Source organism: Protopterus annectens, chromosome 5.part0 (genome assembly GCF_019279795.1).
Source record: "Protopterus annectens isolate FY-2018-M chromosome 5.part0, PAN1.0, whole genome shotgun sequence".
In the NCBI taxonomy this organism is placed as follows: domain Eukaryota; kingdom Metazoa; phylum Chordata; order Ceratodontiformes; family Protopteridae; genus Protopterus; species Protopterus annectens.
Window position 1 is genome coordinate 663,824,380 of NC_056735.1, and position 27,316 is coordinate 663,851,695.

The 27,316-nt window shown below is 39.3% G+C and overlaps 1 protein-coding gene across 1 annotated transcript in view; it reads left to right on the forward strand.

Moving 5' to 3' along the window:
- Positions 1–27,316, forward strand: part of LOC122802743 (suppressor of tumorigenicity 14 protein homolog) — a 910,319-nt gene that overhangs the window by 758,135 nt on the left and 124,868 nt on the right. Inside the window, exon 14 of the mRNA XM_044072511.1 lies at positions 17,503–17,622. Coding sequence (XP_043928446.1) covers positions 17,503–17,622 — 120 coding nt within the window. The remainder of the gene's footprint in view (positions 1–17,502; positions 17,623–27,316) is intronic.

Sequence of the window (27,316 nt, forward strand, 5' to 3'; positions counted from 1 at the left end):
CAACCCCTATATCAGTGGGTGGTTTGCAAATTGGTTCACAGAACACACAGTGTGACAGTGGCAAACTCCAAGTCAGACTAGCAAGCAGTCACGAGTGGAGTCCCACAGGGATCAGTACTGGATAGTGTCTTGTCCAGCATCTACATCTCAGGAGTCCAGCCCAACATAGAGGAACTCTGGCTGGCCAAGTTCACAGAGGACTGCAAGCTGGGAGCTATCATGAACTCCACAAGTAATGCGAACATCCTACAGAAAGGCTTCACTGAGACCATTGAGCAGTGTGGAAACCATGGCCAGAAGCTTAACACCACAAAAAGCATCATCATCCCCTTTGGTAAAACACTCAGTTGCCAGTAAGTTCCACATCAATGGGAGCCCAATGAACACTGTAGCCATTATAAGAGATCTGGGGACACAGGTTGACAGCAACTTCTCCTTCAAGCACCAAATTGCCACTGTGGTCAGGAAGTCCTTCTATATGGCACCTTGCATTACCAAGGGTTTTGCATCCAGGAAGACAGAGGTAATGATCTCTATCTACTATTCCCTCATTAGACCTCTCCCCAGGTATTATGGCCCATTTGCCATGTACCTCACTAGGCACCTGCTACAGCTGGAGAAGTCACAGAAGCACCTCACAAAGGGGCTCCTAGGCATTAAACACACATCCTACACAGACAAATTCAGAAGACCCAAGCTATTCTCTGTGTCATATCACCTAATTAGCAGCTATCTGTGCTTGGCTTATAAAGCCATGTCTGGCCCAGCTGGTTTAGAAATGCTACATATAAATACATCCACACCAGACACTGTGACCTCTACCTCAGTACCACAATCACCACAACATGCTGGTAGGACAAGTCCCTCACCAAGAGACTGCACATGCCCTGGAATACACTTCTCATACATGTGATGCAGAGCACCTAACTGACCCTGTTCTAGAGAAATCTTGATGAGTGGATGGGTAATAAACAGTTCATCCCAAGGATCACTGCAGTGGCTATACTTGAAACAGACACTGGGACATAACATCAGGGCAGGGCCTTTCTATGTGCTAGGCTTGTTAAGGCTCCTGGGCCATTACCTACTACACACTTGTAAATCTATAAAGGGAATGACATCAGCAGGACTGATAAAGTAGTGCAGTGGGTGTTAAACTTATCAAAATAATTTGTCCTACAGATACACACACACTTGCCAGATGTGGGAGCAGAACCCCTACCTAAGTAATTATTTGTAATATGGTGTTACACAGTTATCGCACGTGAACGGTTAGGTGCAGGTCTTGGACTTAGAATATTTTGTAATTCAGTAACATTCCCCTCATTTGCATACCCCACTGCCTTAGCCCATAGATACTGCACTGACACGGAGCCTTTCCCCTTGACAAACACTGTCCCTTGGTATTGTTTTGATTCTGCAAGCCATAGACTATAATAGCAAAATGTAGATTTCCCTTAAACTTGGGTTTTCACATTTTTGTTTTTATTTTTGGCACAATCATGTTTGCGTGCCATGGGCCTATGCTTAAACGGCCGAGATCGGCCACATAAAAAAAATATTTTTTATTAAAATTAAACATTTATTCATGCCAATGGCCATATATTTGGCCATTGGCATGCCTAGAGATGTGAATACATGCTTTTATTTGAGCTGTCATGCCTCCGTTTTCTTTTTTGCAGAAATGTGTTCAGTTAGTAACTGAACACATTTCTGCACTGACACTGTTCCTGCATGGAGATCTGGCAGCTTCCTGAATCACTAATTCACCACATCTGCATGGTTTTCACCAACAAATGACGTGATTAGCATGCCACATGGTCTTCCATGCAGGAACAGTGTAGACAGGCTCATGCACGTTGGATCAGCTATTTGCTGAATCACTCGGCAGCCGAATTCTGTGCAGGAGCTGCTACACTGTTCCTGCACAGAGTTCTAGAGTTTGTGAATTCCGGGGTATGAGTTTTAAACCCATCCAAAAGGAGTTCAAACTATACTGCTCTATTTGCTTTCATTTTATTTCTAAACTGTCATGACAGAACCGATGGATAGCCCAATGTACCATAAACAGCAAAACAACTATTTTTACACATTAACAAAAACAAAAGTACCATACCAAGAAGCAGCGCATTTTTATACTTTCTAAGCCAACACCAAAGTAATAGCTACAAAACTTTTAAACATACAAATGAATGTAACTCAGCCAGATAAAATGAATTTAACTCTTTCAGAAACCATCACAATGAAATGCGTCAACTGATACCAAAGCATGATTAAAAAAACATCAGCCTAAAGTCTCTCATCAAACAAATGCAGCACCTTCAATTAAAAATGAATGAAACAGAAAACATGAGTTGTCAAGCTACTCTAAAACTATTTGGCTTATGTGAACACTTAGGATAAATATAGTAACTATAAACACTTTTGCCTTGGATCTCATCCTGGATTCACCCAGGAAATCTCTAACTCATTTATTAAAGTATTATTTGACAAAAAAGAAGGGTCCTTACAGCCACATCGTGCTGTGATCCATTGTTACTCACTTTAGTTTTGATAGATGTTATTTAAGCACAAGAGGAACACCCACTCTTCATTGATGGTCCTGGCTAAAAACATTGAGGTGTAATGTGTACTATCCCTACTCTGTCATGAATGGAAGATGATACTGCCTAGAAAATGATGTTTTCAGAAAGCATCAACAGAATAAGACTGGTTTCTAACATTCAAGAGCTGTATATTGCCCCCAACGCAGGCATACACAAAGCAATTGGTTGTTTCACCCAAACAGTCAGCCCAATAAACTAGCCTGAAGAAATCATAAGTTACTGGGTCTGCCAATGTGAAGAACTTGCTGCCATACCCCACAAATGTACCTCATTATGAGGAATATTCCTCATACTGAGTCTTTAAAAGTTCATGTTCCACAATTTTCCATACTGAAGGGGTGTATCCCACATTCATTGTTAAAAACATTTCTAGAGAATCTGCATCCCACATTCATTGTTAAGAACATTTTTAGACAATATGTAAGACAAATAATTTGGAATTATTATTTTTTTCAAAAATAATGCTGCATCTGTATAAATTAACATATTTTAACCATCCTACGAGTTTCCTACTTGAAGCTGTTAGTAAGCTGTTACCATGTGTTCCACATTTTGCTCATTTGTTCCACATTATAAGAGGCGGTGTTCCACATTTCAAAAATGGAAGGTTGAGAGCTATGCATGTTCTTCACTTGATCACTGCTGCAGTAGTCAAAGCCAAAGAACATAATGCCCAGCTAGCTCCCAAATCTTAAGCCTTCAGAGCACCTTTCACTCACCCAAACCATTAGTCAGCCAGAGCTGAGCTGACTAAATGTTAGGTTTGGCTGCAAAGCCCAATAGCTTTTCTAATGCAGAAGAGAATGCTCATGTGTTGGCTTTCAAGGATCAACAGTTGATATATATATATATATATATATATATATATATATATATATAGATATATATATATAGATATATATATATATATATATATATATATATATATATATAGATATAGATATATGTGTGTGTGTGTGTATCTATGTATAAAAAGACTTTATTGATTGTCATGTGATTTTGTTCACTTTTAAATAGAAGAGTTACTGTTTTAATTTTTAAAATTTCTTTAAAACGTATGTAAATCTATGTTTTATGAGGAGAAATGGGTGCTGTCTTATTTTTGAGGGATGGTGTAACGGTTTAAAATGTTTTCACTGTGTGTTTTTCAGGGAAAAAGTTACTTTTTTACAGCTTCCCTGCTTTACCTACTATTGCTGCTTAGCTTCTCCAGGAATCAGGCACCTTTTCCAGCTTGGCCATGGAACAACTTACCAGTTCCTTGACTGTACCTTCTTCCAGCCACAAAAAAGAAAACGATTGTTAAGCAACTTTTGTCACCATAGTAGGCTGATATTTGCCTCAGCAGTGGCTGGGTAACTATGCTGTGTCCAAGACTGGTTCCTTGGACAACTCATTTTTTTCCTTGGATATCTCGCTAGTGTAGTCCATATAGCCATCATGGACCAGGGTTAGACATGACCTTTGCAGATGTTGGTGTGTCCTTGTCGGGCAGGGGAGAGTCACTCTTCTCAGTCCTGGGAGGAGGGGTAAAGAACACCAATGTGTTTAGCCAGGAAGATGTTCCCATCTCTAAGGAGGTGATTGGCAGCTATTCTGGGTCTATGTCTTCATGAATTCCTGTCAAAAGAAACAAAAGACTAAACATATGTCTTCTCCTGTCTCAGTGACCCTGGACTGGAGCAATTAGCTAAGGGTTTAAGCTTGTTCTGTTAAAAGAAAAGGGGAGTCTTCTTTTCCTGAAGAGAGTGAAGAGTTTGAACCACAAAATGATTGTGAAGGGGAGAGAAGATGTAATACCTTCACTGATTTCTGTTTCAGATTCTGAAGCGAGTATGAGTATGAAAAATTCATGTGAAGAATTTTCTTTCTCTGAAACTATTTCCAGAATGGATCATTTATTTCAGTGGGGAAAGCAGTGATGTTTCTAAGTTCCTCAGAAAATGTTATTCATTATAACTGCAATTTCTTGAACCTGCACCTATTCCTCTTATTATTTTTGCCATAGAAAAATTTTTGTCACAGCCTGCAATTTCCCTGACAGTCACCTTGCTGTCCCCCAAAAAGCATATAGATTAGGTTCCTCAGTCTTTAGCTTTTTATACACTAATTGTAGATCTGACCCTGTAGCTATAGCTTTAGTAAACCCAGCTGCTGCTAAACATTGTATTAATACTATTCTCTCTCCTTCCAACAAGGACGGGAAGGCTTTTGGTAAGTTTGGGGAAAAGCATATGCTTCTACAAGTCTTGCTTTTAGAATTCTCAAGTGTCCAACTCATATGTTGAAGTTTGTTCTGGCTACTCTTGAGAATATGAAGAATGTTTTGGCATCAGTTGCTTCTTGGGAAGAAAAAAACTGCTTTGTGTAATTTTGCTTCTACTGTTTCTCAAGTCATTACGCATTGTTTAAAATATGGCTATGACACTACTGAGAAAGTTTGCCTGGCTGAATTCACAAAACTTCCCAGACAATGTCAAAAATGAAATTTTATGATGGGGTGGGGGGTGGGGCTGAATCAAGGGATCTCTCAGATTTTTTAGCCCTCCTTCTCCAAGTTTACCAAAGGATTCTATGCTCCTTTTTACAATTTCAATAAAAAGCAAAATAAACAGTCACAGCAATCTGCTGGTAAGCAGATGTTTAAAAAGCAGTGGCAGGGAGATTCCAAAAAGGCACTAGGAAACTCCCAGAACAAAGGACAGAAATGACTATATAATGGATGTTTTTCCCCACTTCCACCCTGGCAGTCCTTTAATTCTTCCAGAAAAACTGAACCTCCATTTCTCTGTTTGGTAACAGACTATTTCAAACAAATATGTTCTGAGAGTAATCCGCCAAGGTTACAGATGACAGTCGCTTTCTCTTTATCAGGGTATTCCTCCTCATCCACAAGACCAAACTATTGATTTCCCTCCAGTCATCCAGCATATGCTGGCTCGGAAGGTTATAGATTTTGTACCTCCTCATCAGTTAGGAGAAGATTTTTATTCAAGGATGTTTCTGGTACCAAAAAAAGAAGCCTCTTGGAGACCAGTCCTGGACCTTTTCTTTCTGAACCAATTTGTAATAGTGCCCAAGTTCAAAATGATGTCACTTCACAACTTATTACCCCTTATTTCCATTTGAGTTTCCTAATGACCTTAGATTTAAAATATTTATATCATTGCATTCCTATATATTTATATATATATATATATATATCCATATTTCAGGCAGTTTTTAAGGTTCTGAATGTGTAAATCACAGTATCAGTTATCTTTCTTACCCTTTGGGCTATCTACTGCTCCAAGGATGTTCATAAATTGTCTATGTTCTGTGATAGCCTAAAACAGACAGCAAGGTATTCACATTTTTCGTTATTTTTCAAAGTGCCAGGAATCCCTTGCTTGAGTAAAGGATCTCCTACACAGGCTGAGATTCCAACAGGACATTCAGAAGACATTTCTGGCTCCTTCTGACAGGATTGTTTTTCTGAGGTTCCTGCTGGACACCTCATTTCAAAGAGCTTTTTTTCTATATGAAAAAGTATATCTGTATTTAGCTCTGTTCCTGGGGTTTTCCTCTCAGATTTCCATCTCAGCAAAGGACTTCATCAGGATTCTGGGTCTTGTGACCTTTTCCACATGTTAAAGAAAATGTATTTCTCATGATTATTCCTCACAAAATGCATATTAAGTTACAGTTTCCTCACAAATGAGTTAAACAAAATGTTTACAAATTCTTTATGTTAAAAATAATATGAAGTATAGATGCATAATTATGCAAATCACAGATACCTTAGTTGCAGTTTTTAAGTGTTTTACAACTGCATTCTAATATCAAGCTATAAGTGTATAAATAGATGACTGAAGGTAAAGAAAGTGCTGAAGGGGTTCAAGCTTGTTACTATGATCAAAAGAGTCTGGTTCTGGAATGCTCAGGAAGGGAGGAAAAGAAACAATTGTAAAGAGATTTTGTTTTATGTGAGCTCTGACCTCCCTTGGCTGGGGATGGGTAGCTATAAGGAATGTTGGGGAGATAGTATGTACTGGCACAGAAAGATACAAGGTCGAAAAACAAAACAGGTGGCTAGGCCAGGTAGGTTGTGTTTTTAAAACATTATTGATACTAAAATATGGTTGCGTTCACTTGAAGCACTAAGCAAGAAGCACTAGGGTGTGCAAAAACCCTATTTTTTAGCTAATATGAAACTTCAGAATTCTGCATGCATATTACTGATAAGAAATGGTATATAAACTGGCTGTATGTTTTTGCTGCCTGGTGAGGCTGATTTGAAAACTTTGGGAAGACAGTCTCCTAGCGCTGAGATCTGATTGATTTAAAATAAATGGGGAAATGATTTGCACATCCTGAACTGTTATTCTTGACTCAAGACTAACAGGTAAATCAATGCTGTTGATGTGCATAACACACATGAGAAAGCTAAAATGGTGTCTGAAATATGTATGGTCTAAGCACCAACATCCATTAACCTTATAAAGTCTAATTTTAGAATTTGTGAAAAGGGAGATTATGTGCTGGAGACACCAAATCTCTTAGAATCCAGATGTTCCATCCTCCCAACCTACACAGGCACAGTCAGTCACAAAACACATCAGCATAAAAGAGATGTTAGTTCTCATAAATGTTCTCAACTATCTAAATCATCTGTGGTCATCAAGACCTCTACAAACGTTTATAGATAATATCACAGTGATGTAATACTTGAAGGAAGAACCAGCTTTAACCCTCTGTACAGACTAACCATGGTAGTCTGGGATATAACTTTTCAGTGCAATCTCATTCTGTCATGCATCTTACATTCTGTCAGAGCAAAACCATGTGGCAGACAAGCTGGGCAGGACCAGGACAGACCCTCACAAATAGAAGCTGAATCTGAGTCTTACATCTGTGGGGAACACCTTAAATAGATCTTTTTGCCTTCTTTCTAAACAATCAGTTGGCAAAGTTATGGTACAGTACTCCATGCAAGAAGGCCTGAAAGACAAATCCCTCATCTTTTCCTTGGACAGGAATGTTCCTGTGTGCGTTTTTACCCTTTTCACTATTATACAGAGTAATTCTGAAGATTCAGAAGGGCTCCCCAAAGATCAATGGGGTGAGTCCCTTCTGGCCCAGGCAACAGTGATTCTCTTTTCTTCTGGAAATAGCTATGGGCAATGACCACAAGCTTCCTCACAGACTGGATATACTTAAACAAGATCTGGAGTGTTTGACACATCCCGACTCCAAATAACTGCAACTGACTGTCTGGTTGATAGGATCTTACTACCTTTTAGGCACTTTTTTTTTTCTGGGGACATGCAGCAGATATTAATGGAGACAAGAAACCCTGCTACTAAAAATCATATATTAACAAATGGAAAAGGTTTACTAGTTGGTGCCAGGGACAGCACCAGCACCTATTCGAGGCTAGTGTTTCTTGGGTTTTACATTATTTGCATGAGCTACTATCCTTTGTCCTTACTCTTTGATCAAGATTCATTTGTTGGCCATTTCTGCATGCCTGCCTATGGATCCCCCTCTTTCAATACAGTCTCATAAGTTTTTGAATGGGGTGTTGCACAAGAAGCCTCTTTGAAAACTGGTGGCTTCTTCTTGGGACCTTAACTTTGTGTTTGAAAAACTTACCCTTACTCCATTTGAAAAGCTCATTAGGCTGACTTGAGGATCTTCACATGGAAAACAGTCTAATTCATCACTCTGACCTCTGAAGAAGAGTAAATGAGTCGCAGGTTCTTATGATGAGCCAACCTTATCTCATTTTTTCATAAAGACAGGGTTTCTTTTAGAAGTAATCCTTTCTTTATGCTTAAAATAGTATCCAAGTTTACTTTAGCCAAAGCTATCCATTTCCCTGACTTCTTTCCATAGGTTCATAGGTATTTACTAGGCTAATGACTACAAGGGTCTTTTTAAGCCTAGCCATGCATCCCAAATCTTTGACAAGTTCTGATATCCTTGATAAGTGTAAGCAGGGTCTTGGAAGATGAAACATTTACAAGCCAGGGCCTTGGAGATCAGGTTGCCTGTGTCCATTAGAGACATAGGTACCAAATCAGGGATGAATTTCCTGTTCCTCATCCAACTGTCTAAGTTGGACTTGAATTTGGTTAAGGTGGAACTCTGCTTCACATGGATGGGGATCCTGTTTCAGAGACGGGGTTGGGATACATACCCTGTCTCTCCAGCAGGTCCTATTTATATCACAGGCAAGGTTTAAGTCTTTAGAAGAGGTAATTCTGGTGGTGTTTGTTTTGTGGATATGCAGGAGGTCCATCAGAGTGGGGTCTGACAATGCCCTGTATGTCAGGCATAGATCTCCCCTCAAATGCCTGTAGGAGACAGAATACAGGGATAGAGCCTTGAGGTTGTCTGCATAGGACATTTTACTTACGCTCTGTATTATTTTAGTGAGGAACCTCTGTGGACGTTCCAATTGTTGGATATGCCTGGTTATGTACATTTCAAATGGGGCATTTTACTCAACCTAAGAACTTAAAAATGAGAAAGAAAGGCTACTTCATACTTTGGATGATTACAGACAGCACAGGTACTGTCTAGAACAAAATCTTTCAGTCTGATTAGCTGTTTATTTCTCATAAAGGTAAGAAGAAAGGACATCTAGTTTCAAAACAGACCATTTCCAAGTGGCTATCTCATATTATTAGTTTTTGTTACTCCCTCCACAACAATACTGTTTCAGGCAAGGTCAATGCTCAGTCTACCAGGGCCTTTGCTTCTTTTGTGGCTTTTTTGAAAGCTTAGGATTCAAGAAGTATTCTAAAGCAGCAACTTTGTCCTGTGTGCATACTTTTACAAAGAACTATAAACTAGATTGCATCTCAAAGTCTAAGCCAGGTTTTGGTAGGACCATTCTCCAGGGGCTCCCTGACCCTCATTTTTTCTCCTCTCACTCTATCTAGCCTATGGTAATCTACCCATATAGCTTAGGCTACTGCAGCAGTGATCATCTGAACACCTACTGTTAGAGTAACTTTATGGTACTCATCCTGCAAGTATCAGATGTCCAGTCAGTCTGCAAAACATTGGGTTCCTTCCTCACTCCGTGTACTTCCTGCATTCTAGAGCACAGGAGTACGTGCTGGAATAATAGAGGTAGACAGATGCAAAAACTCATAGCTTTCTTGCTTAATAGGGAGGTTGAAGCCTGAAGCTTTATAGCAATTAGGTCAAAACCAGCAACTATTGTCATGTCAGGAGGTCAAAGGTAAAGTAGGATACCCTACCCCAGAGAAATAAAGGGTAGAAAGAAAAGGGGAACTGTGGAAGGGTACTAATATTGCAACAGTGGTGTATTCCAACATCTACTGTTATGATAAGTTAACCTGTAGAACTGTACTATTCTCTTTATCAGATCACTGTTGCAGTAGCCATAACTATTTAAGATGATCGTCAAAGCTTAGGAAGAAAGGTGAATGGAAAAGAATCAGAGTATAGCACTGGAAACTGAATCAAGTTTGTAGTAAAGGTACACAGAAGACAAATTACGTACTTCTAGGATAGACGTAGGGTCCACCGCATACCAAAAAGTCTCAGAAATAGCCACAGCCTTAGTAATGTGAGCCTTGACTTTCTGATATGGGCTTTTTCCATAATGAGCATAACAACATTTAATAGCCTTTCTAAAATCCTAGCCTTGTCTAAGTTAAATGTCAATTGTCTGTGGACATTTAAGGTATTCAGAATACTTTCGCTTCTGTTTGGGGTTCATGATAAAACACAAGGTGAGGAATATCTGGTTCAAAGTAAATTCAGAGGCCATCTTGATATTTATAAGTAACTTGAGTATCAGAGAAAAGGGGTGAAGGCATACAGAAGCATTCCTATCCTTGGGAAAGAAAATGCTTCCTTTTTCCAGGCTTTTTTGCAAGGTGGTCTGGTACAGAATTGGTTTAGTTGTATGTTGAGAAGGGAGGCAAACAGAGCTACTTGGGGAATTTGCCCACAGATGGCCAATGTCCTGGAAGACCTGTGGGTGTATCATAGACTGCAGTTACCCATTCACTCTTATGGGAGTTTTCAAGGTGTACTCAGTTTAGCAAAGATGTGAGGGTGGGAGGTTATTAGTGTCTGTATGTGTGTGGATGCGTATTTGCATGTCTGTAGCAGCATGAATATATATGTGTGTGTGTGTGTGTGTGTGTGTGTGTGTGTGTGTGTGTGTGTGTGTGTGTGTGTGTGTGTGTGTGTGTGCATGTGTGTGCATGCGTGTGTGTGCGTACGTGTGCGTGCGTGCATGCGTGTGTGTGTGTGTGTGTGTGTGTGTGTGTGTGTGTGTGTGTGTGTGTGTGTGTGTGTGTATGTGGTACTTGACTAACTTGTTTTGGGCAATTAGCAGAAGAGGCTTCTTCTATATTTTTTAAGTAATAAACCACAAAAACAGAAAAATCCATGACAGGATAAAAATAAATAGTTTTATTAAGGTTTAGCATAACAAAGCTTCTGAAGATATTATTTGTTAAAATATTATGCAGCTTTTTGTAGACTTAGCTGGATAAAATGTTGTATACATTTCTTTGAAACACAAGCTACATCAGTTATATCTTTGCCAAGCTCAGGGCTAAGTACTATGAACTCAGAGTGAACATTCAGGTTTTTCAATTATTGTCATTTTCTTGGAAACATCTGACAAGAAAAGAAATCCAACTTCCATTGGACTCTGACAAGCACAAAAGCAGCATTATGGCATAACTTTGTTATATGAAATTCTGCGCCCTAATTATATTGGATGTAATTTGTGTAGTCCATACATAAGAGTGTGCCAATTAAGTAAACTTCAGGCCTTTTTAAAATAGGTAGCGCATACAAAGAGTTAAAGGTGAAGGCCATCAATGGAAATAATAAAGTAGTGCATTGCACATCTCCAGCAACATTATAGGTTCATAGGTTCATAGGTAGGTACTAGGCTATTGGCCCTAGGGCCTATATAAGCCTAGCCAAAAAGGTACCCTGGCTTTCGCCACCTAAGAAAATTATTTTCCTGAGCCCCTGTCAAGCAGAGCCACAGAAGTGATCCCCGGGGTGAATTTCCTATCTCCCATCCAATCATCAAGATTTTTATTGAAGAGTGCTAATGAGGAGCTTTGTTTGATATAGATAGGTAGTTTGTACCAGAGTATGGGAAGTCTCTGGGACAGGAATCTATCCCTCCAGTGTGTTCTGTTTATTCTGGTGACAAGGTTTAGGTCCCTAGTGTGTAGCTTGGAGGGATTGGGATTTCTTTAAGTGAAGCATGTCCAACAGCTCTGGGTTTGACATAGCTTTGTATGTTAGGCAGAGATCACCCCTGAATAGGCGATATGTGACGGACTAAAGCTGGAGTTTTTTGAGACGGTCTGCACAGGGCATCTGTTCGAGGCCAGTAATCCTCTTTGTGAGGTTTTTCTGTGGCCTTTCCAGTTGTTGAAGATGTCTTGTGAGGTACATACCAAAAAGGGTGCTGTACTCTATAATGGGTCTAATGAGTGATGAGTAGAGGGGAACAATGACCTCTTTTTTCCTGGATGAGAAACCTTTTGTGATGAGGTGTGCCACGTAGAAGGATTCCCTGACTACTGTGACGATGTGAATATCAAAGGAGAGACTACTATCCACCTGTGTCCCAAGGTCTCTTATCACACTTTCAGTGTTAAGTAGACTACCATCTATGCGATAGTTCATGGGTACGGAGTTTTTACCAAAAGGGATGACATGCACTTTTTGGCATTGAGCTTGAGGCCATGGCTTTGACACCAGGCATCTGTCTCAGTGAGGCCCTTTCATAGGATGTCCACATTGCTAGGAGTTTCGATTATGGCTCCTAGTTTGCAGTCATCTGCGAACTCCATTAGCCAAAGACCTTCTGTGTTAGCCTGTACTTCAGAGAAGTAGATACCAAACAGGAGAGGACCCAGGACTGAACCCTGTGGTACTACACTTGTCACTGGTCTGAAGTCGGATTTGGAGTCTGTTACTTTCACAGTGTGGGTTCTGTCAGTGAGCCAGTTGGCAACCCATCTTGTGACATAGGGATTTATACCAAGTTTAATGAAATTTTCTATAATTCCAGAGCAGGGGATGGTGTTGAAAGCCTTGGTGAGATCTAGAGAGTGTGAGCCACCTTACCCTTATCTACAGCTTTGGTGACTGCTTCAAAGAAGTCTATCAGGTTTAGGAGACATGATCTGCCTTTTACAATCCCGAACTGGGTGGGGTCCAGAGTTTGGAGATTACCAGTGTCATTGTTTATAAGTTCCATGATAATACATTCCATAGTCTTGCAGACCAGGCTCGTCAGGCTAATGGGGCGGTAGTTCCCAGCGTCCGTGGTGGCTCCCCCTTTGTGGAGTGGGATAACCGTCGGTGTGAACCATTCAGTGGGCACAAAGCCTGAGGTGAGGCTATGACTGAACATGGTACTTAGGTGGGGTGCCAGTGTTATATGCAAAAATTAGTCCATACTGCATTTAAGGAAAACTCACAATGAAAGCACCTATACATGGCAACAAATCTATTCACCTTTGCGATTAATACAAGATGTAGCATATAATATAATATACACTGATTTTTTTTTTTTTTTTGACAGACATTAGCTTAATAGTTCTTAAGAAGTTCTATTTTTGAATAAAAGCACTATGGCAACCCTTAAAAAAATTCCTTAACTTTATCCTACCATGGATATTTCTATTTTTGTGGTTTTCGGTAGTTTCATTTTTGGTTATTGGTCTTTAGTGACAGCTGTTGAGTACATTTGTATTACTTTGAAAATTAAGCTTTACTGCTAAATTATTCTATAGGTTTCTACTATAATCTGTTCAAAATGAAGTACCCAAATGAATGCCTAGCATGTATGCATTGCACTCTTGAGACTTTCTTAGAGGCTTTGATATTGTTCTATGCAAAAATGAGTCCATACTGCATTTAAGGAAAACTCACAATGAAAGCGGGGGTTGAGTACTGAAGTCCACAATTTTCACAAAATAATTTGGCAGTTTTTGAGAAGATTTCCCACATTTCTAGTGGTACTGCTTATTGGATATTTCATCTCATCTATCACACACATATAGGAGATGAGGCAAATACTTCTGTCATAAATCTCAGATAGGGACCTTCGGTTAATACATCACAACAGGGATACTGGTCAAGTGTACTGTATGATTACTGAACTCAGATTAAGACACTTCCGGACAATTATTTTAATTAGATGTATAATTTAACAAAGCATAACTACGTCACCAGTTTAAACAGCAGTCTGGCAGCTGTGAGCTGTTAATATTTTTCATCATGTAGATTAAAGTTTGATTCCTGAAGTCTCTGTTTGTCTACTGTTTGTCTCTGCATGAATCTGAGCAAATCCCATAACCAAGACATTACTTTGGGGTCAGCCCCGAAGAGATGACTGTACTTTGTAGCGTAGGCAGTTTAGCTCAGAGGCCTTAAGGCTATGAGCTGTTAACATTCTTCATTGCATAGTTTATGGTTTGATTCCCTCAGTGCTCTAGGGTCACCCCAAAAAGAAAAGTGTAGTTTGTAGGTTTACCCAGTTAGTAGCTAAAGTAAAGAAATGTAACATTCCTTTATGACATGTCTCACTGTAATTTTTAACCTGCTTTTCTCAGTGGGTAACAGCAGTTGAAATGCTTTGAGTTGTAGAATCCCAAAAAATGTGTTGATTTTGATATTAGCTGAGACATCACCACCATGGGACCTTTGTGAATGGTAAGTGTTTATCTTATTTTATTTCCTTGTTAACTGGCTAAGCCTACTATGCACACCTTTTCATGGTTGACATGGGAGCACTATCTGGTTAAATGACTTGCTTAGTGTCACACAGTTTCCAAGTATAAACTAAAGGAATCAAGTGTCATAACCTTCAGAGCAAAACTGCACGGCCAGGTACCTGGTATATAATTCTTCAGTGTGGTTTGTATAGTTGCAGCCTAGTTATCAGTTTCTCTTGTTAGTATTCGTTTTCCAGGATGAAGTATGTGAATTTGTGTTTTTGTTATGTCATTATCAATGTGTATCTGAGTGCTGCTACACTTAAGAGACAAAAGTGTCAGATTCAAATCCTCACCACACTTTTGGAAGTAATAATCTTGGCAGAGTAGAACAGAGTACATTAAAAAGGCCTAGGAGTACCTTCTTCTTTGAATGTCTTTTCTACTGATGGATTCACATTGTTAATTTTCTTTGTTAATGGCTGCTTAAGAACCCAATAAAATAAAGCAAAGTGCTGAGATACATGTGCAATAAAGGAGGTGATGTTCTCCCGTGCCAAGAGATATACCATCTATCACAGAATGTGACAAATTAGGTAGCAAAGCATATACAATCATTAGTCTACAGTTGGTCAAGTAAAAAATGGAAGAAGTTGAAACTCATCGAGTTGAAGTCTTCAGTGCTGAACTCCCCAGTCACTTTTCCTATTTGAGGTCACTGTCAGAGCCATTTCTATTTGCATATCAACAAATGCTGATACAGTACTCTGCTATTAAGATTATTGATGTTTTTTTTCTTTTTATTTGTCCATATGTTAAGAAGATAAACACGGTATGTTATAACATTACCTTATTTGTTTGTCTTAACTTCAAGTTCTCTCTATTGGCCTCTTCTGTTCAGTAAGATAAGCTTAGTTACTGAATTGAAATATACACATACAGGAAACAGTCCATCAGGTTTCAGATACTGCAAAGGAAAAGCCACATGTGATAAAAATGAAAAATAACATCAAATTATATGGGCATGTGGTTGAAGAAAATGCGTGTTAACTTAAAGTATTGGGAATTGTAACATTATGCACTTAGGAAACCACAGAAAGATAAGGTACTATCATCAGTAGTAGTACACTGTGTGCAATATTTCACTTAATAGTTGGTGAACAATTTAAGATGTGTGCAGATATCACATATATTGATTAGGTTACTTGTAGGAAAAATATAATGAACTTAGCCTCTGGTAAAGAGTCAACACTGCAGGGATATGGATGCTTAGTTTACAGCTTTGAAGACAAACACTGAGGTAAAGAATGCTAAAACACCACATTTCCCCATTCTCATACTTCGCTGTCTCATGCCATTATTTATTACATCACAGTGGTAATCATCACTGTAGCCTCACAGCTCTTGGTTCTGCACTGCAGTTTCCAGCTTGGTGGGGGGGGGGTGGGGGGGCTTCTGTGTGGTGTCTCCCTGTCCTCTATCTGCCTCTATGGGCTTTTGTTGGGTGCTGCAGTTTCCTCCAACATCCAATGAAATGCCATTAGGCTGATAGGTAGTCATATAATTTGCCCATAGGTATGCATGTAATGTGTGTGTGTGTGTGTGTGTGTGTGTGTGTGTGTGTGTGTGAGTGAGTGTGTGTCTTTGTGCGCGCATGTGTGCACATGTGTGTTTATGTATATAATTCTTGTGCAGAACAGAATGCTGTCCAAGACTTGGTTTTGCCTTACTCCCATTGCCTGCCAGGCTAGGTTAAGCTCTTCTGTAACCCTGGTCACACTTTTCTGCCATCAGAGAATGGATGGGTGAATAACTGAATTAATTTTAATTAATGAAAGGTTTAATAGTCACAATCCTCTTTCTCTTTTCTTTTTTGAAATCCAAAACTGCTTCAAGTAAAGCATTTTATCTCCCAAACTGCAGAAGTCTCAGATGTAGTATACATAACTTACAAGTGTTCAGTGTATAGTGTGCCCTGCAAGTATGTGTGTTTGACTGTATATGGAAAAATAGTTTTGGAGAGCTGTGCAACAGGAAAGATTTGCTGAGGAAAATTGGCTTAAATAACTGAGTGTAAATAAATTGTCCTGGACGATACATCACTGAAGTGTCACAAGATAGTACTTGGTTAATATGCAAAACATTTCTGTGCTTTCAAATAATTTTAGTAGAATGCATTGCATTTACTATGATACATTATAGGCATGTTTTATGTAGCTCGGAATGTTTCTTATGATGGAAGAACATTGAGTCATTTTATAGATTACATTTTATAGCGTTACTTCCAGTTATGTGTACATATCCACATGAAACATGAGAAGGTTTCTGAAAAGTAGACTCCATTTTGTTGTTTTGTTCCTTGATTTTGATTTTTCTTTTCTATGTGATTTTTGCCTTGCAGCGACCAACCATCATGGCAACCCTGATTGGACTTGAGCCTGTTCTAGGAATCCTAGCATAGAAGCAAGAGTTATCCATAGGGCCATCATCCAGTTTAAACACTAGTGGCAGCCTGGCAATGATGGTATATGTTGTAGACCCTAACCACTTCCCTGGGTAGGGAGCAAGTGACCCAGATCACTGCAAGGACCACTATGCCTTCTCCCTATAAGTGCATGCACCTATACACCTGTGATGAAAGCTACAATATACACATTTTGGTGGTCAAATGACCAAAATATGGCCATCCTTCAGCCATGTCCCCTTCTCTAGGTAATTGTGGCATTGAGTCCCATTCCATCCCTTCCTCATAGTACAGGCAGGACCTTCCTCCCTCACTAGCTCCAACTGACACCAGAACCACTAACTGAATCTGGGTCACCTGAGTTGTTGTCCAGACTTTATCCTTCTACACCAACAGAACTGGCTCTTTATTTTTCATTTTAATAGAAAAAGTTTCAGCATTCTGGTAGGTCATTAGTTCAAATGCAAATCAGCAGACAAAATTGTCAACAAATTGCCACTCCTGGGTTATATAAGATGACAATATTATCAGTGCATGAATTGTTCTCTGATTCCTATATTATTGATGAAATAACTATACCAATTAATCACAAGATCCAGTTCTTTAAAACTGACTTACAACAGTGTTATGCAGTGTGTTATATGTAAAGAAAATGGCAATATATATTTCAAGCAAAGCATGTTCTGAATAGTCGATTCTTCTTTAGTGCATAAAAGTTGCTCATCGCTTGGCTTTCGGTGCCTCGATGGAAAATGTGTGAACAAACCACATGCCGAATGTGATGGCGTAAAAGACTGTTCAGATGGATCAGATGAAGTAAACTGCGGTATGTAGGGTAGAGAGTTTATTTTACAAAATGTACAATCAATCATTATTTGGAATGTGATGTATGCATTTAAACATCCACAAGCAAACACATGTGCACTGTTTTTTTGTTAATAAAATATCTACATAGAATAACTTTAAATGTAATTTTCTGATTAAAAGAAAAGTGTTAGGTGCACTATATAATATATAAATAGATAGGTAAAATGGATAGATAGATAGATAGATAGATAGATAGATAGATAGATAGATAGATAGATAGATAGATAGATAGATAGATAATTCACATTACATATCACAGGTCATAATAACCTCATTGAGCAAGGGCTGTGATGTCATTAAATACTCTTGGCTTATCAAATTTGTTAAAAAATGTACTTTATTAGTTTAATTTTGGCAGCCCTGTTTGCCTACAAAATAAGATATCCCTGTTATGGGGAATGGTAGCAAGGTACCTGGAAGAAGATGGAAGTCAAGGAAGTTAATATGGGTTATTGACCGGGTTTGCAATAGTATGCAGATTGATTGCTTCATACTTACCTATGAATTTATGCAGCTATAAATGGCTGTGCCAAGATCGCACTACTGGGTTATGTTGAGACAAAAACCTGTATGGAATGAATAGTATTCATCCACAGCTATTTAAGTTTGCTTCTCTAATATTACTACCACAAGAAACTGTCTTAGTCACAATGTAAATATTAAGATAACCTTAATATTCAACTGCAGATTTGTAAAAACAAGAAGAAAGTAAAAAAAAAAAAGAATAAAGGAAATGCTATAGAACTGGGCACATTTCTAACGCAGTGACAGTATTCTGTTACAGTATTGACAGAATAAACATACAGTAGAGAGTAGATTATCCAAACTAACTAGGACCTATGGTAGTTCAGAAAATCAAACTGTTTGGATAATCAAACATATAATTGAACTGGATAAAAACTTCTAAAATCTTGTTTTTTCTGCACGCAGGGAATACACTTTTTAACCATTCAGTGATTCCAGTGGGCAATAAAGAATATTTTTCACACATGTGCGGGTTACAAGCTCAAAAAACACATACAAGCAAATATGTATAACATTTACATATTCAGACTTTATAATTTTTCCTACCCAAAAACTTTGTAAGGCTCCATTCAGATAATTGATGTTCCGATAATTGACGTTCGGATAATTGTCTCTCTACAGTATTTGTATTAATAAACATTTTCTAAAGAAGAATATGTCAATAATAGTAACGTATAGTCTTATTTAGTGAATTTTCTGCTAATTATGGACTATTATATCAAGATGGTTAACAAAATAAAAATCATGAAAGAACATTATTTTCAATTGATTTAAAAGGCAACTGTTTATTAAGGATGATACACTAAGAAATTAATAATCTTTATTTTCACTACTCTGCTCATAGTAAACTTCTTCTTCTTCTTCTTTCAGCTTTTTCCCAGTTAGGGGTTGCCACAGTGGATCACCTGTCTGCTCATGATTGGCAGTGGAGTTTTACGGTGTCGAGTTGCCAGCCCGGTGCCCAACCTTCCACAGAAGGCACACACACGCCCACCTAGGGCCAATTTAGAGTGTCCAATCCACCTACAGCATATCTTTGGGATGTGGGAGGAAACTGGAGCACCCAGAGGAAACCCACGTGACCACAGTGAGGACATGCAGACTCTGCACAGAAGGCACACCAGTCGAGGATCGAACCGGAGAACCTCTTGCTGTGAGGCAGCAACACTAACCGCTGCACCACCGTGGCCGCCCATACTCTGCTCATAGTAAACTATCTCAGATAATACAGCCAATTAATATTGTGATGCTTTCCATTTTAAACACATATTGTTGTTGTGTCTTTCGGCTTTTCCCGGTTAGGGGTCACCACAGCGGAACTCCGGTCTGCTAATGATTGGCAGTAGATTTTTACGTGCCGAGTTGCCAGCTCTGATGCACAAACTTCAATGAAGATACGCCTATTCACGCATGTCTCCACACATAAGACGCTTTAGCTGAGAATCGAACAGGACAACGTCTTACTGTGAGGTAACAATGCTACAGAAGCACCACATCCTCAAAAGCACTGCAATAAATGTTAAATTAAATTATCAAAAGTAGTGGTACTGGACACATTATATGCTGCTTTAGTCCTCCATAATTGTCTGCTATGCACTGTATACATCTTTTCCTTGTGATAGAAACCTTTTTTAGTGCCTGTAAATATACAAATTAAAATAGTTTCACTGCCCAAAGATAACGCCCTACCTAATTTAACACCCCCCATGCAGAGTACCAAAAATTACTGAAACAACATAAGATCAACAGTAAAAAGACTGTGAGAAAAAGACTAAAAAGTTATAAGAATGACACTGAAAAAAGAATGACAAAATTGAATTTATACAAGGGAGGGGTTTATGCCCTTTCCCCCACTGCTACGTGACCTCAGATTTCATATATATAAATAGCAGGGGGTGTGGGGGGGGCAACCCACCCCTCCACATAGCGGGTTTAGGAGGGCTTGTTACCCCTGCAAAAACATTGAGAATATGTTTAGATGCTGTTAGAGTTTTCAGTGGTTTTCTATGCGCTTAGATTTTGTCACATTTTTTAATATTATTGCAGGAGACCAAGCCCAACTCCATACCTACACCCCCTGCTGATTATATATACCTACTCCGAGGTCACACAGGTTCATAGGTTCCTAGAAGGGCCTTTTTAAGCCTAGCCATGTATCCCAAATCTCTGATATGTTCTGATACCCTTGATAAGTGTAAGCATGGGCCTGGGAGATGAACCATTTACAGGTTACCTGTGCCCATTAGAGACATAGGTACCAAACCAAGGATGAATTTCCATTTTCCCATCCAATTGTCCAAGTTGCACTTGAATTAGGTTAGGGAAGAACTCTGGTTCACATGGATGGGGAGCCTGTTCCATAGACACGGTAGTCTCTGGGATACATACCTATCTCTGTAGCAGGTCCTATTTATATCACAGGCAAGGTTTAAGTCTTTAGAATGGATAACTCTGGCGCTGTTTACTTGGTGGATATGCAGGAGATCCATCAGAGTGGGGTCTAACAATGCCCTGTATGCCAAGCATAGTTCTCCCCTCAAAAGCCTGTAGGAGATAGAATACAGGAATAGGGCCTTGAGGTGGTCTGCATAGGACATTTTACTTACGCCCTGTATTCTTTTAATGAGAAACCCCTGTGGACATTCCAATTGTTGGATATGCCTGGTTAGGAACATACCAAAGTGGGCACTGTACTCAATGATAGGTCTGATCAATGCCAAATACAATAGAACAATGACTTCCTTGGACTTAAATGCCAACCCTTGTTTATAGGTTGCACAACATAGGACGATTTCCTCACCACTGTAAACACATGATGGTCAAAGGCTAGATTACTATCTGTGTGTGTCCCTAAGTCCCTGACTACTGGGTCAACTCTAAGTGTTGTCAATATGATAGCTACCAGGGATGGATGACTTCCCAAAGGATATTATTATGCATTTCTTGGCATTTAGTTTTAGTCCATGGCTCTGACACCAGTTGTTTGTCTGTGTCACCCGCTCCTATGAACATTTGCACCAGTGTGAGATTCAATGACAGCTCCTAATTTGCAATCATCTGCAAATTTAGCCATCCAGAGACCACTGGCATTGGCCTTGACTTCTGAGAAGTAAATTCTAAAAAGGGGAGGTCAAAGGACTTGATCCGTGAGGGACTCCACTTGTGACTGGCCTCTTTGTAGAGGTCGATTCCCCAATTCTATCTATCTGGGTCCTGTCTGTGAGCCAGCTGACTATCCACCAGGTGACATACGGGTTTGTACCTAACCTCTTGAGTTTGTCAACAATGCCCAAGTGGGGTATTGTGTCAAATGCCTTGGTCAGGTCAAGGTAGGCAGTGTGAACAATTTTGCCCTCATCCATTGCTTTGGTGACCTTCTCAAAGAAGTCCACCATGTTGACTAGGCATGATCTGCCCTTGACAAAACCAAACTGGGTTTGGTACAGAGTCTGGAGCTTTACTATATCTCTGTTGATCATCTCCATGATAATTCTTTCCATGATTTACATGTAAGACTAGTGAGACTTATGGGTCTGTAGTTTTCAGGGTCTGTAGATGGCCCACCTTTGTGCAGAGGGATGACTGTTGCCTTTCTCCGTTCATGAGGCATGAAACCTGTTTGGAGGCTACAGTTAAATAGTAATTCCAGAGGCCCTGATATATCATGTTTCATGCTATTTAGAAAACATCCTGGGATAGGGGCTATATTAGAAGACCAAAAGTTTAAAATCACGAACGCTCTAAAGAGCGAAAATGCCGGACCTCGAAGTGATTTTTTTTGAGATCGTAGTACAGTGAAGATTGGAATATTTGCCCTTTCCTCACTGTAGTGCAATCTCGGAGTTGGAATATATATTTAGCAGGGGGTGTGTGAGGTTCAGCCCCCCACAATAATAATTTTGAGGTCTGGCATTTTCAGTCTTTAGAGCGTTCGCGATTTTAAACTTTCAGTCTTCTAATATAGACCCCCTGCGATATTGTCTGGTCCCATTGATGCAGTGTTCTTGGTCTTAGAGAGAGCATTAAGGACCTGTTCCCTACTGATAGTAGGGGGAGTTATATTTGATGATATTTCCTGAGGGAAGGTTGAGGAGGAGAGAAGGGTAAAGTTGGAGCTGAATTTATCAGCCAGGAGGTTTGCTATGTCTTCTGGCTCAGTATGGGTGGCTCCATTTACAATGAGCTCTGCACACACAACGCTTGTGGTTGTCCTTGGCCTGGGAGGCCAAACTTACCTCAAATTTGGCTTTGGTAGTCTTTATTTGTCCTCTGAGTTGTTTGTTTAGTTTGATAAGAGTGCTTTTATCCTGCTGGATGCTGCACCTCCTAATTTTGCCATGATTTTCTTCCTCCTGTTATACAGCCTATTGATTATGTGATTCCACAGGGTTGCTTGTTTTTTGAGTTAGTTCTGTACTTCTTCCTGGTGGGTACAGCTACCTCTATGCAGCTATTAACATGCATGTACAAGGTTTCTGTGAACAGTTCTGCATATTCAGCAGTGTTTACAGTGTTTATGGGGGCTTGAAATTTTGCCAGGTTCTCACTTAATAACAGGAGACTAGCCTTAGAATAGCTCCTGAATATTCCAGGTTTAGCTTGGTGTCCAGGTTTTATTTTTACTTCAAAGGAGACCATTTTGTGGTCTGACCTTACCAGGGAAGGCATTACAGTAAGGGGTATGCAGCACTCTCCCATATTAGTGAGGATCAGATCCAGTATGGTTGCGCCCCTGGTTGGTGTATTGACTATCTGGTCCTGGGAATTTCTGTTTACAAAATCCAGGGACCTCTGTGCATGTACATTTGGTGTCATATAGGATTCCCAGTTAATAGTGAGGTAATTAAAGTCACCCCGGAATATGGTATTGGGTTGGATGGTTAGTGTTTCTAACAAGTTTAAGTATATGGTATGGGTTTCCGGGTCATAGAGGGGGACCTATAGCTTGCAGGAAAGTGGTATTGGATTTTTCCTATGGTGATTTAAACATGAAGCAACTCAAGTGCATTGTCCTGTTTGACCAGCCTTGAAGTATTTTATCTTTGATGTAAGTACAGACACCTCCATCTTTAGTCCCTGCCATTGAAGTAGCTGGCCTAAATGTGTGGAAGGCATTATAACCTAGCACTGTTAGTGTGTTATCCATGGCTTTAAACCATGTCTCAGTGACTGCACAGACATCAGCATTCCCTAGGGTAAGGTGAGCTTCTAGGGAGTGGAGTTTTTTGTTTAGACTCCAAGTATTGAGCAGTGATACATTTAGATTTTCATTCACAGCAGTGGGAAAAGAGCATAAAACCCTCCCTAGTATAAGTTCAACTTTGTCAGTCTTTTTCAGTATCAATCTTTTTACTGTCAGTCTTATGTTGTTTCAGTCATTGTATGTATATGATCCTATATATGTATTGTGTGTGTGTGTGTGTGTGTGTGTGTGTGTGTGTGTGTGTGTGTGTGTGTGTGTGTGTGTGTGTGTGTGTGTGTGTGTGTGTGTGTGCACGTGCGTGCGTGTGTGTGTGTGTGTGTGTGTGTGTGTTTAGGACCGGATAGTAGGCATTCAAAATGAATGTCTGTGTTTCATTATCTGTATAGTACTCATACATTATTAGCCAAGGTTTCATTCTATGTGCTGTAGTCTCTGCCTTTCCAGAGTATCTCATCAAACTCTGGTTTGAATTTTATTTATGGAGTTAATGACTTCTAAACTGTAACCTACTAGCAGGAGGTATAGATTCGTTCTCTTCAATAGTGTTAGTTCCTTTTGGAAATCTTTCTGGGGTCTTGCTTTGAATAATTATTTTTCTTCTGTTTATTATTTTGTGGTTTGATTTATAGAAGTGCATTGTAATCAATGTGCAGATAACATCATGCCATATCCTGACAAAGCTAAGCAAGCAATAATGCTTGATAGGATGTGTGTTAATGTATAATTAACGCCCACACAGTGGTGTTCCGATGCCACAGGCAGAGGGCCTCTACACCCCTCGAAGGGCATTAATTACACATTAACACAAAACCTGGAGGGCATTATTACACTCAGAGAATCTGCAAAATTATTGTTTTAATTGCCTGTTTATTTTTTTAAGTACTATATTATTTTTTTATATATTTTTAATGTAAAATAGTTCCTCCTCCTAATGTTTGAAACTTGCTATGGTATAATTTAATGGTGTTGGGAGGAAGTATTTTACAACAAACATATATAAAAAAATAATATAGTGCTTAAAAAAATAATAACCATGTAAAACACAACAATTTTACATACAGCCCATTCTCTCTCCCATACACACATGCACGGTCTCTTCTGCTTTCACACACACACATATACACATACACAGTCTCCTCTGCTTTCATACACACACACTCACTCACACAAGATTGCTTTCACTCTCAGTCTCTCACACACAGTCTTCTCTGATTTCATACACACACTCATTCACACAAGATCGTTCTCACTTTCTCTCGATCTCTCTCACATGCACATAGTCTCCTCTACTTTCATATACACATTCAGTCACACAGGATCACCCTCGCTTTCTCTCTCACTCTCTTGATCTCTTTCTCTCTCTCTCTCTGTCACACACATGCACACACACACACACACACACACACACACACACACACACACACACAGACACACACACACACACACACACAGTCTCTCTCCTTTTTATTTTTTTTTGTTTGTTTTTTGTTTTACATTTTATGCTCACTAAACAGCAGAACCGCTGCTTAGCGAGTGTAAAACAATGGCGGCCGTTAGTTTTTTTTTTTGTAGTCCGAGCTCCACAGCAGCTTTATATGCTGCCGTGAACCGACAGACTAGTTTGTCAGTGGGCATTACTTGTACATTAATACCCTGCTGAAGAACATTTGTTCTCCAATCAGGGTGTTGATGTACAGTTTGCCCATTCTCTAACAGCTATTAATAAGTGCATTTACGGATGGCCTTTAACAAGGCCCTATATATATTTTTTTCTGTTAAAAAATTACTTTCGACTAAAGAAAAATAAATATCATAATCCTTAATAAATCCATTTAAAAATGCTACCTTACAGCATAGTTCCTTTATGAATGGTCAGCATCTTAGAAACTGAACCAATTTTTTAAATGTCTGGTTGTCCACTTTGATTTTAAAAGGTAAGAGATATTTCTATTGCTAATATCAGATATTAATAAAATTGATTATGAGATGTGTTTACTAAATATAACCCAAAGGAATGTGATGTATGTGGAAGCATGAATACTGTTTGCTGAAACTACTTTCACCCACAGTGGAATTTGCCTTTTTCCTCCACTGTTGTGCAACCTTAGAGTTGGTTACAGACAATTTTGGGGAACTTTTTTTGATCTGTTTGCACTCACCAAATCTACCTTCAGTGAGCTGACATGATGCTCTTAACACTGTAGCAGAAATTATACTTTTCTGAAATTGTGTTCACTACCAAATGGCAAGTTGACGATTATAAGGAAATTCAAAATTGTATACAAATATGTTGTTAGGAAAATTGAGGGCAGTTATTTTTTATTTGGTTTTGATCAAAGCTAGTTATTTTCCACATTAATTATTTGAGTATTTGATGATATTTACTTCTGAGAGAGGTACATCTACTTTCATGTCCCTTGTCTAGGCCACTCAGGATCACGTACTAAACTGTAGGCGCACGGAATGAAACCAAGTGCAGACAAAACAGGTGTTGTTGCAGCAAATAGGGGAAATCAAAAAAAATATGAAAACTGAGACAGAAGGATAAAAAGTGGAACAAGTTCATTCAAGTAACTTGAGGTGTGATTGAGGAGAATGGAAGTCTGAATGAGGATGTTAAAGCTAGAATCAGAAGGACTGAGTATCTTCAGGTGTTATTGAGAACAGAAGTCTGAATGAGACTGTTAAAGTTAGAATCAGAAGGACTGAGTACCTTAAGGGATGATTGAGGAGAACGGAAGTCTGAATGAGGATGTTAAAACTAGAACCAGAAGGACTGCAGGAAAATGGAACAGGGTGTCAGGGATAATGTGTGACAGAAGAATGCCAGAGAAGCTGAAAAGTAAGGTGTACAAAACAGATGCGAGACCAATAGTGTGTATGGTGAAAAAACCTCAGCAGTGAAGACAGAGCAATTATGGAACTGGAGGATATGAAGTGCCTGAAATAAGTGTTAGGATGAACACTGTGGGACAAATACGTTATTAAATCAGAACAGAAGCCAACATAATGCCAATTACAAAGTCAAACAGAACACTTTATAGTACTTCAGGATTATGTGCAGGTAAGCAGAAGATGATCTGGTGAAGAAGATTTGGGAGAGAAAGGAAGAAAGGCAAGAGGCAACAAGAATGTACAGTAAAGAAATGGATGGATTGTGTGACTGAAGATCTGTGACAATCAGGCATGACTGTTGAAGAAGGTAGGAATGTGGCATTGAACTGAGAGAAGTGGAAAAAGCTGACAGAACACCACAACCCCATATGTAAAATAGGAAAAATGACAGCTGATGATAGGGCTTTAAGGCAATCTGTATAGGACAATGAGTTAAAACCCTTGATTCTCTTGGTGAAGAATCTCTGTGGGCATTCAAACTGTCGTATATGCATTGTCAAGTACATTCTGAAGGGGGAATTGTACTTAATGATAGGTCTAATAAGGGATGAATAAAGTGGTACTATGACTCCTTAGACCTACATGCCATACCCTTACCCATAAGATGGGTGACATAGAATGATTTCCTTACTACCTTGGTTACATGTTGGTCTAAGGCAGATTACTGTCTACATATTTTCTCAAATCAATAACTGCTGGTCAGTTCTTAGTGATGTCTTATTGATAAAGTTATTAACCTTAAAGGCACTATAATGTACTTGGCATTGAGTTTTAAACCATGGCTTTGGCACCAGTCATCTGTGTTAGACCCTCCCACAGGATGTTAGTGTCATGGGGAAATCTATGATAGTCATCTGCAAACTTGGTGAGCCAGAGGACCTTGACATTATCCTTGACCTCTGAGAAGTAGACACCAAGCAGGGCCGGCCCAGCAATGAGCTCTGAGGTACTCCACTGGTGACCGGTCTCTTGGTGGAATTGGTCTTGCCAATTTGGACTTTTTGGGTCCTATCTCTGAGACAGCTGACAA